Source organism: Protomyctophum bolini (assembly GCF_963924005.1).
Source record: "Protomyctophum bolini genome assembly, chromosome: 15".
NCBI classification, from domain to species: Eukaryota; Metazoa; Chordata; class Actinopteri; order Myctophiformes; family Myctophidae; genus Protomyctophum; species Protomyctophum bolini.
The window spans coordinates 202,821-215,320 of NC_137876.1; the positions used below are offsets into that span (position 1 = coordinate 202,821).

Below are 12,500 nucleotides of genomic sequence, written 5' to 3' on the forward strand. Positions count from 1 at the left end.
GGTGAGAAGGAGAAGGATATTTTTGATTTATTGATTTAAATATGTATTAACAGTTTGCAGAATTACAATACATTTCAAGCACAAACTCAATACAAATACTGTTAACTGTGAGTGAACGACCCAATTAAGCATTACACTTGTTTACAACAGGGTCCACATGGTTCAATTCATCAAAACATTTAGAGACGTATAAATAGACACTTCTATATAGTTAAAGAACAGAACAGGAATTCATCATAAAACAGTGTTCCCTGACCGGGGATCGAACCCGGGCCGCCACGGTGAGAGCGCAGAATCCTAACCACTACACCACGAAGAATGAGGTTATTGATGATGAGAAGGGCTGTGGAGGGTGAAGTGAACGCGCTATTTTATAAATATAAAGTTATTTTCAATGTCATCATGGATCAGGGTTACAGTAAATGACAATGTAATTCAGCCAGGGGTGCCATGGATGAAAAGATTACAGGGGTGATCTGAAGCAAACATGAGAACCACTGCTTTACATTTCTTCAGACGATTTTTCAATGTTTTGTTAACAATTTGGAGTGGACAGAATGTTACTTCGAGGTGCCCACTGCCCAGGGGGCGTTTGACTCCGTGAAAGAAGAAAACTACAAGTGAATACCCGCCCAGTGGATGGGCTGCGGCTGCATCTGTTCCATTGGCTAGTGCCTATCTCACTGCCGGGTGACACGCGCTTGTCGGCAGCTGTCTCTGCCGCAGAGGAGAGCGTCAGCTGTCGGCTGGCCGTTGCGCGCAAGTCGTCGGCGGACTGGAGCTTTTTCTCCATCCACCAGCTGTCTAAAAACCGCCGAGACGTCTGCGCCTACGATTTCTTTAGGCTCATGTCTGGCTGCAGCCTTACCTTTATTTATAAAGTTGTTACGTCCCCACCAAAAAGTGCAATATTGGCCATTGCATGTGATAATGTGCATGTGATAATGTGCATGTGATAATGTGCACGTGATAATGTGCACGTGATAATGTGCATGTGATAATGTGCATGTGATCATGTGCATGTGATAATGTGCACGTGATAATGTGCACGTGATAATGTGCATGTGATAATGTGCATGTGATAATGTGCATGTGATAATGTGCATGTGATAATGTGCACGTGATAATGTGCATGTGATAATGTGCACGTGATAATGTGCACGTGATAATGTGCACGTGATAATGTGCATGTGATAATGTGCATGTGATAATGTGCATGTGATCATGTGCACGTGATAATGTGCATGTGATAATGTGCACGTGATAATGTGCACGTGATAATGTGCATGTGATAATGTGCACGTGATAATGTGCATGTGATAATGTGCACGTGATAATGTGCATGTGATAATGTGCATGTGATAATGTGCATGTGATAATGTGCACGTGATAATGTGCATGTGATAATGTGCATGTGATAATGTGCATGTGATAATGTGCACGTCTATAAACATGAGTCAATATGTAAATAACCATGAGTCGCTCTGCAGGCCAATCAGAGCCTCTCATTGGACATTCTCCTCATCTCTGACCCCCTTCAATCAAAACCCAGACGCACGTGCACATGCACACACACACACACACACACACACACACACACCGATACATTCACCTGTACAAGCCGAGGGTCCCCTCCCCTCCCCTCCACTATCCCCCCCTCCCCTCCCCTCCAAGCAAACATAACTATCATTGTGTTCATTTATCAACGATTGTAAATCAACTGAGAGGAGAGGAGAGGAGAGGAGAGGAGGGGAGGGGAGAGGAGAGGAGAGGAGAGGAGAGGAGAGGAGAGGAGAGGATATTTCATTACAGATTAATCTCATTGAATTCAGACGTGATTGAATCAGGACCTCAAGGCAACAACGGAGAATCGGCTCCTCACTTCATACCAGACCCATTGTACTTACACACATGCACACACGCAGTACACACGCACTCAAGCATGGACGCATGCACGCACGCACGCACGCACACGCCATCCGTCGCACCTTCTCTCCCTACTCCCCGGTCATGGAAACACGTCGAATAGGACATTTTATTTCATTTCATGGAACTCACAAAGAGAGCTGAAAACGGAACATTGTCAGTCTGTCATTCTGCAGGTTCAGAGTTGGACGGGAATTAGTTTGACCTGGATGGTAGAATTCACTTCATAACTAGTTGTACGAATTAATTAGTTTGACATGGATGGTAGAATTCACTTCATAACTAGTTGTACGAATTAATTAGTTTGACATGGATGGTAGAATTCACTTCATAACTAGTTGTATGAATTAATTAGTTATAGACACCGTACCTCCTTCAGACAGTATGAATGCATCAGTTATAGTTTGAGTGTGTACGGTGCGTACCTCCTTCAGACAGCCCATGAAGTTGTTGCTGACCGGGGAACCAGGCAGGTCAGCCGTGCTGGGACTTCCTCCCACGTAGAAGAAGTCGTCAGAGCCCAGCATGGTGTAATCCTCCTGGGTGTAGCCGGTGGTGGTCAGGATGCCGTCCACTGAGATGGTCACCTGGAGGGTGAAAGGAAAGGAAAGGTACCATGTTTACCCAGGGTAACTGGACTAAGCTCAATAACTTGTTTACAGCCAGGCCCTGCTCATAGAACATTTTACCGCTCACCCAAACACACCTCTCTGTTCTTACTAAAACTACAACATGACGTCACTGAGCCGCGGTGGTAAGAGACTCACCGCTCACCCAAACACATTTCTCTGTTTTTACTAAAACTACAACATGACGTCACTGAGCCGCGGTGGTACGAGACTCACCGCTCACCCAAACACATCTCTCTGTTCTTACTAAAACTACAACATGACGTCACTGAGCCGCGGTGGTAAGAGACTCACCGCTCACCCAAACACACCTCTCTGTTTTTACTAAAACTACAACACAACGTCACTGAGCCGCGGTGGTAAGAGACTCACCGCTCACCCAAACACACCTCTCTGTTTTTACTAAAACTACAACACAACGTCACTGAGCCGCGGTGGTAAGAGACTCACCGCTCACCTCTTCAACGAACGGACTATGAATAAAATGATTTCCATAAAGTAAACCTACATGCAAAGAGACAGGCTGGGAACTGGAGAGAGAGAGAGAGAGAGGGAGAGAGAGAGGGAGAGAGAGAGAGAGAGAGAGAGAGAGAGAGAGAGAGAGAGAGAGACACCAAGCCTTAACGGAATAAGGAGAATGAAAGCGGAGGAGTGGAAACAACAGCGACGACAACACAGCAAACCAAAGCCAGATGAGATGTTAGAATGGAACGATATCTACCAGACAATGGAGTTTGTTTACCATGAAGAATCCACCGGGTGATTGCTTTGTGTAAGGAATGAACACAGTGAGGATGGAGTTATTAAATTATAATGAACACAGCAGTGAGGATGGAGTTATTCAATTATAAAGCAATCACAATAAAACAAACAACAACAACAACAACGATGGAACAACGTAAACATCCGTTAGGAGAGATATGGACGGTTCACAGGATGACGTTGGTTAGCTTCTTGGTCTTGCACTGAACTTTGCACTATTACATTTTGCACCAGCACTATTGCACTTGGGTTATTGTACAGTATGGTTATTTATTTGATGCCAGTGGTGAAGGTGAAGGTGAAGGTGAAGCTCTAAACTGAATTCCGTTGTTTCATGCAAGCAATGACAAATAAAGATCTATCTATCTATCTATCTTCTTAAACCGTTCTGGGCAGAAACCCCTTTTGCTGTTTTAAGCATTATGTTATAGGCCTACTTTAGCTATTGAAAAATAGCAGATCTACAAGCTCGAGTGCCGCGCTATGAACTTGTAGGTCTGCTATTTTTGAAAAATCGTGAAAATGTGCCTCAAAGACAACGTTTTTAACTCAAATCTACATATTTTCAGATGGGGATCGGCAGCCAATTACAGATAACTTTGGGGGTTCCTTGACATCACTGACGTAGAAACATGAGGTATTTCAGAAAACTTTCAGGAATTAAAATAAAATGTCGATGTCAGGCATAAATGGGTTAAATGGATCCCTGGCTAATAAAACATTATACCTGCCCTCTATAACTAAAATAAATTAAAACCCACATTAAATATTTCATAGAATCTTTCAATCAATAGGGACTGCTTCCGTCGCAGGTTGATGATGTCATATGTCCATGTTATGAATGGATGGAATGCTGGTAACTGACGGACGGACAGACACGCACGCAGACACTCACACTCACACACACTCACACTCACACTGACTCACACACACACACACTCACACTCACACACACTCACACTCACACTGACTCACACTCACACTCACACTGACTCACACTCACACTGACTCACACTCACACTCACACTGACTCACACTCACACTCACACACACTCACACACACTCACACTCACACACACTCACACTGACTCACACTCACACTCACACTGACTCACACTCACACACACTCACACTCACACACACTCACACTCACTCACACTCACACTCACTCACACTCACACTGACTCACACTCACACTGACTCACACTCACACTGACTCACACTCACACACACTCACACTCACACTGACTCACACTCACACACACTCACACTCACACTGACTCACACTCACACACACTCACACTCACACTGACTCACACTCACACACTCACACTCACACTGACTCACACTCACACTCACACTCACACTGACTCACACTCACACACACTCACACTCACACTGACTCACACTCACACACACTCACACTCACACTCACACTGACTCACACTCACTCACACTCACACACACTCACACTGACTCACATGCACACTCGCTCATGCACGCACGCACGCACTCGCTCACACACACACACTCACACTCACACACACACACACACACACACACACTCACACACGGTGGAGACAATAAGAACAATATGATGTTGTGGGGAAGAAAAAAATCCAAAATTTTCCACGGACACATCGATGACCCCTGACCCCTAGCCTACCTGGCGTAGGTTGTAACAATCGCCCTCTTCACAGCAAGGCAAATTATTAACTAAGGAATAAATAAGCGGGATCGTGGGGTTTACTTTACACACTTTATGGGAAGTTGTATTCAAAGGTAGACGGTACACTTCACAATGACGTCTCTCCCTGTCTCTTTCCCTACTAACTTAAATAAACAAACAAGAAAACAAACTCAAAACAACAATCAATATTTACATCCAAACCCCCCTCCCACCCCAAACCAGTCCCAAAGTCAGCGGAACACAACTGCGCAATTAAACAAAGACCGCGTCCGTCCTCCCCTTCTAACGAGGCGCGTGCATGTGAAAGTCTGTAGTATTTTAATCCAGCGCAATGAATGAACCGTGTGGGGTTCCCCTTAGTATTGACAATCCGAGTCCGATCGCAGCAGCTCTGTTAGACTCCAACCGCTGGCAGATACGTCCCTGATTCCAACGCCGATCCCCGACGGCAACAACAAGCGCGAAGCTTATTTTACCCGACGGCACGACTGTTCTTCAATTGTCACGGCTGCAGATAGACACGTTTGAACTTTGATAACTGCTCGAATGCTATCTGGCGCCTGGAGCTCCTCTTCTCCTCCGTGTAGGCCCTACACACTGTTTGTTTGGGAGATCCTTCCCGTGTGTCACTTCCTCCCCTTAGTAAACTTGGGTGGTGGCATCAATCAGTCATTGACAACTATCAACCACCCTAGTACCAGACCCGTTACCTTTCACATAGAAATAGGAAAGAATAAGGCTCTCACAACCCACATGTTACATATCACAAGGTTGTGTGTGCATGACCCTTGACCTCTCACCTGTCGGAGGTTGCGTGTGTGTGTGTGTGTGTGTGTGTGCGCGTGGCCCTTTGCCCTCTCACCTGTCGGAGGTCATGTGTGTGTGTGTGTGTGTGTGTGTGTGTGTGTGTGTGTGTGCGTGTGTGTACGCGCGTGGCCATTTGCCCTCTCACCTGTCGGAGGTCATATGTGTGTGTGTGTGTGTGTGTGTGTGTTTGTGTGTGTGTGTGTGTGTGCGAGTGTGTGACCCTTGCCCTCTCACCTGGCGGAGGTTGCGTGTGACCTTGACCTCGTGCCACATGTTGTCGTTGAACTTCCCGTTGACCGGCTCCACGATGGCCTCGAAGGCGCCGGAGCCCAGGTTGATGACCAGCGACACCGCGCCGTCCTTCAGCGCCAGGTTGACGTAGTCGGCGGACTTCCCCGTGTGCAGGATGAGGCCGTTGCGCTGCCACGTCTTGAAGGACAGCGTGATCTCGTCGCTGCTGCTCTGGATGGGGTTCTGGGAGAGGTCGTAGCAGAAGTACTCCGAGCCCCGGAACGTCGCCACGTTCTCCTCCCGGGCTGCGGGACGAAGGGAGAGAGAGAGACCGGGGTTAGTGTGGCGGTTAGGGGTGTAGTTCTACCAGGTGTAGTTCTACCAGGTGTAGTTCTACCAGATGTAGTTCTACCAGGTGTAGTTCTACCAGATGTGATTCTACCAGGTGTAGTTCTACCAGATGTAGTTCTACCAGGTGTAGTTCTACCAGGTGTAGTTCTACCAGATGTGGTTCTACCAGGTGTAGTTCTACCAGGTGTAGTTCTACCAGATGTGGTTCTACCAGGTGTTGTTCTACCAGGTGTAGTTCTACCAGGTGTAGTTCTACCAGGTGTAGTTCTACCAGGTGTTGTTCTACCAGGTGTGGTTCTACCAGGTGTAGTTCTACCAGGTGTAGTTCTACCAGGTGTGGTTCTACCAGGTGTAGTTCTACCAGGTGTTGTTCTACCAGGTGTAGTTCTACCAGGTGTAGTTCTACCAGGTGTAGTTCTACCAGGTGTTGTTCTACCAGGTGTAGTTCTACCAGGTGTAGTTCTACCAGGTGTGGTTCTACCAGGTGTAGTTCTACCAGATGTGATTCTACCAGGTGTAGTTCTACCAGGTGTAGTTCTACCAGGTGTGGTTCTACCAGGTGTAGTTCTACCAGGTGTAGTTATACCAGGTGTGGTTCTACCAGATGTGGTTCTACCAGATGTAGTTCTACCAGATGTAGTTCTACCAGATGTAGTTCTATTACCAGATGTAGTTCTACCAGGTGTAGTTCTACCAGATGTAGTTCTACCAGGTGTAGTTCTACCAGGTGTAGTTCTACCAGATGTAGTTCTACCAGGTGTAGTTCTACCAGGTGTAGTTCTACCAGGTGTAGTTCTACCAGATGTGGTTCTACCAGGTGTAGTTCTACCAGATGTAGTTATACCAGGTGTAGTTCTACCAGATGTGGTTCTACCAGGTGTAGTTCTACCAGATGTAGTTCTATTACCAGATGTAGTTCTACCAGGTGTAGTTCTACCAGATGTAGTTCTACCAGGTGTAGTTCTACCAGGTGTACTTCTACCAGATGTAGTTCTACCAGGTGTAGTTCTACCAGATGTAGTTCTACCAGGTGTAGTTCTACCAGATGTGGTTCTACCAGGTGTAGTTCTGGATAGAACTGAGCTACACCCTCTCACTACATCTGAGACAGAGAGGGGATGGGTGGAGGGGGAGAGAGAAAGAGAGAGAGACAGACAGACAGACAGACAGACAGACAGACAGACAGACAGACAGACAGACAGACAGACAGACAGACAGACAGACAGACAGACAGACAGACAGACAGACAGACAGACAGACAGAGAGAGAGAGAGAGAGAGAGAGAGGAAAAAAGCTTTTATCGTGGGGATCATCTTCAATTAGCCTGCTGTCTGTGACAGAGGAGAGGAGGGGAGGGGAGGGGAGGGGAGGAGAGGAGGAGAGTGTGGGTTTAGCTACGCTTAGCGTGCTAGCGTCGTGCGCTGCGCCCGTGGCGGCATTCACAAGCGCTACGCTAACGGTAGCACTAACGCTAAGCCATGTGCTCTGCATACACAATAACACCCCTCCCCCACCAACCCGCAGAGAGAGAGAGAGAGAGAGAGAGAGAGAGAGAGAGAGAGAAATGAACAGAAAACGTCAAAACAAAATGGCTGCTTTGTTTCATCTTGTGAAGGAATTGATCTACAAGTCCTCTGAACAACACATATGATCTACAACAGCCATAGTTAAAGGGGCATTCCACTCATTTTCAACATTTAAAAAATGCTGTTGGAACGCGAGCGCCAGTTCAACAACAACCAGATGGTTAAATATAAATGGTGCATTTATATAGCTTACCTTTATCTTACCTTTACCTTTATCGAAGGCGCTTTACATACTGTAGATGCATTACATTCACCCATTCACACACACACACACACATTCCCACACCGATGGCAGCGGAAACCAGGCAAGGCACCAGCTCGCACACACCGGGAGCAATTTGGGGTTCAGTGTCTTGCTCAAGGACACTTCGGACAGTAACTCTGGGGGAGCCCACAGGTTTCGAACTGGCAACCTTGCGGTTCCCTATCCAGGCACTCTACCCCTGAGCCACCGCCGCCCCCTAGTGGCCACTCTACCCCTGAGCCACCGCCACCCCCTTTTAGAGTTCAACAACCTGAAGGTTCTCAACAGAACACAATGTTTTAGAGTTCAACAACCTGAAGGTTCTCAGCAGAACACAATGTTTTAGAGTTCAACAACCTGAAGGTTCTCAACAGAACAGGATGTTTTAGAGTTCAACAACATGAAGGTTCTCAGCAGAACACAATGTTTTAGAGTTCAACAACCTGAAGGTTCTCAGCAGAACACAATGTTTTAGAGTTCAACAACCTGAAGGTTCTCAGCAGAACACAATGTTTTAGAGTTCAACAACCTGAAGGTTCTCAGCAGAACACAATGTTTTAGAGTTCAACAACATGAAGGTTCTCAGCAGAACACAATGTTTTAGAGTTCAACAACATGAAGGTTCTCAGCAGAACACAATGTTTTAGAGTTCAACAACATGAAGGTTTTCAGCAGAACACAATGTTTTAGAGTTCAACAACCTGAAGGTTCTCAGCAGAACACAATGTTTTAGAGTTCAACAACATGAAGGTTCTCAGCAGAACACAATGTTTTATAGTTCAACAACATGAAGGTTCTCAGCAGAACACAATGTTTTAGAGTTCAACAACCTGAAGGTTCTCAGCAGAACACAATGTTTTAGAGTTCAACAACCTGAAGGTTCTCAGCAGAACACAATGTTTTAGAGTTCAACAACCTGAAGGTTCTCAGCAGAACACAATGTTTTAGAGTTCAACAACCTGAAGGTTCTCAGCAGAACACAATGTTTTAGAGTTCAACCACCTGAAGGTTCTCAGCAGAACACAATGTTTTAGAGTTCAACAACATGAAGGTTCTCAGCAGAACACAATGTTTTAGAGTTCAACAACCTGAAGGTTCTCAGCAGAACACAATGTTTTAGAGTTCAACAACCTGAAGGTTCTCAGCAGAACACAATGTTTTAGAGTTCAACAACCTGAAGGTTCTCAGCAGAACACAATGTTTTAGAGTTCAACAACCTGAAGGTTCTCAGCAGAACACAATGTTTTCCTAACATCTAGATTGTGTTTCGTCTACGACAGCATTCTTCTTCTTCTTATCCAACGGCAGCGTAATCTCACCAAGCAGACACCCCCCCCCCCCCCCCCACACACACACTGATATGTCTTATCTCGGGGTTGGCACGGCAACCTGCCACTATGAATACCCATACACCCCCCCCCCCCTCCCACGTTCAAAGAAACGATCAATTATTAATTAAACAAAGTGTGATTTGAACAAAAGACCTTCCAAGATGCTGGACATGCTACACAGCTTAATGATATGCTAATGAGATGCATGGGAGGAAAACCAATCAAATACACGCTTACCATTAGATAAACGCAGTGTGGCCCTCTGGAGGTAGTGTGGAACTATAGTGGCCCCTCTGGAGTAAGTGTGGAACTATAGCGGCCCTCTGGAGTGAGTGTGGAACTATAGCGGCCCTCTGGAGTGAGTGTGGAACTATAGTGGCCCTCTGGAGTGAGTGTGGAACTATAGTGGCCCTCTGGAGTGAGTGTGGAACTATAGTGGCCCTCTGGAGTGAGTGTGGAACTATAGCGGCCCTCTGGAGTGAGTGTGGAACTATAGTGGCCCTCTGGAGTGAGTGTGGAACTATAGTGGCCCTCTGGAGTGAGTGTGGAACTATAGTGGCCCTCTGGAGTGAGTGTGGAACTATAGCGGCCCTCTGGAGTGAGTGTGGAACTATAGTGGCCCTCTGGAGGGAGTGTGGAACTATCGTGGTCCTCTGGAGTGAGTGTGGAACTATAGTGGCCCTCTGGAGGGAGTGTGGAACTATCGTGGTCCTCTGGAGTGAGTGTGGAACTATAGTGGCCCTCTGGAGTGAGTGTGGAACTATAGTGGCCCTCTGGAGGGACTGTCCATCATATAATAATGTGGTCAAACAGGGACACAGTAGTGAAGTCTTTCTTACGGAGCATCTTTTGTACGTTATAAACACAGCGTGACTCCATGACGCCGACAGGCCTTATCGCTCTGCTCGGCATGATTAATGCGAGTGTGGAAATATTAGAAATGTCTCAGCCTGGCCAAGAGGACTCACACTGCTGTAATATAATACCAAGAGGACTCACACTGCTGTAATATAATACCAAGAGTACTCACACTGCTGTAATATAATACCAAGAGTACTCACACTGCTGTAATATAATACCAAGAGTACTCACACTGCTGTAATATAATACCAAGAGTACTCACACTGCTGTAATATAATACCAAGAGGACTCACACTGTTGTAATATAATACCAAGAGTACTCACACTGCTGTAATATAATACCAAGAGTACTCACACTGCTGTAATATAATACCAAGAGTACTCACACTGCTGTAATATAATACCAAGAGGACTCACACTGCTGTAATATAATACCAAGAGTACTCACACTGCTGTAATATAATACCAAGAGGACTCACACTGCTGTAATATAATACCAAGAGGACTCACACTGTTGTAATATAATACCAAGAGTACTCACACTGCTGTAATATAATACCAAGAGTACTCACACTGCTGTAATATAATACCAAGAGTACTCACACTGCTGTAATATAATACCAAGAGGACTCACACTGTTGTAATATAATACCAAGAGTACTCACACTGCTGTAATATAATACCAAGAGTACTCACACTGCTGTAATATAATACCAAGAGGACTCACACTGCTGTAATATAATACCAAGAGGACTCACACTGTTGTAATATAATACCAAGAGGACTCACACTGCTGTAATATAATACCAAGAGGACTCACACTGCTGTAATATAATACCAAGAGGACTCACACTGCTGTAATATAATACCAAGAGTACTCACACTGTTGTAATATAATACCAAGAGTACTCACACTGTTGTAATATAATACCAAGAGTACTCACACTGCTGTAATATAATACCAAGAGGACTCACACTGCTGTAATATAATACCAAGAGTACTCACACTGCTGTAATATAATACCAAGAGGACTCACACTGCTGTAATATAATACCAAGAGTACTCACACTGCTGTAATATAATACCAAGAGGACTCACACTGCTGTAATATAATACCAAGAGGACTCACACTGCTGTAATATAATACCAAGAGTACTCACACTGCTGTAATATAATACCAAGAGGACTCACACTGCTGTAATATAATACCAAGAGTACTCACACTGCTGTAATATAATACCAAGAGTACTCACACTGCTGTAATATAATACCAAGAGGACTCACACTGTTGTAATATAATACCAAGAGGACTCACACTGTTGTAATATAATACCAAGAGTACTCACACTGCTGTAATATAATACCAAGAGGACTCACACTGTTGTAATATAATACCAAGAGGACTCACACTGCTGTAATATAATACCAAGAGGACTCACACTGCTGTAATATAATACCAAGAGTACTCACACTGCTGTAATATAATACCAAGAGTACTCACACTGCTGTAATATAATACCAAGAGGACTCACACTGTTGTAATATAATACCAAGAGGACTCACACTGCTGTAATATAATACCAAGAGTACTCACACTGTTGTAATATAATACCAAGAGTACTCACACTGCTGTAATATAATACCAAGAGTACTCACACTGCTGTAATATAATACCAAGAGTACTCACACTGCTGTAATATAATACCAAGAGGACTCACACTGTTGTAATATAATACCAAGAGTACTCACACTGCTGTAATATAATACCAAGAGTACTCACACTGCTGTAATATAATACCAAGAGTACTCACACTGCTGTAATATAATACCAAGAGGACTCACACTGTTGTAATATAATACCAAGAGTACTCACACTGCTGTAATATAATACCAAGAGTACTCACACTGCTGTAATATAATACCAAGAGGACTCACACTGCTGTAATATAATACCAAGAGGACTCACACTGTTGTAATATAATACCAAGAGGACTCACACTGCTGTAATATAATACCAAGAGGACTCACACTGCTGTAATATAATACCAAGAGGACTCACACTGCTGTAATATAATACCAAG

The 12,500-nt window shown here is 44.9% G+C and overlaps 1 protein-coding gene across 1 annotated transcript in view; it reads right to left on the bottom strand.

The window, feature by feature from the left end:
• LOC308329166 (neurexin-3a-like) overlaps nucleotides 1–12,500 on the bottom strand; it is a gene marked incomplete at both ends in the record, with an annotated part of 120,876 nt that overhangs the window by 67,918 nt on the left and 40,458 nt on the right. Inside the window, 2 exons of the mRNA XM_080783369.1 lie at nucleotides 2,352–2,513; nucleotides 6,049–6,350. Of these exons, the coding sequence (XP_080639495.1) occupies nucleotides 2,352–2,513; nucleotides 6,049–6,350 (464 nt within the window). The remainder of the gene's footprint in view (nucleotides 1–2,351; nucleotides 2,514–6,048; nucleotides 6,351–12,500) is intronic.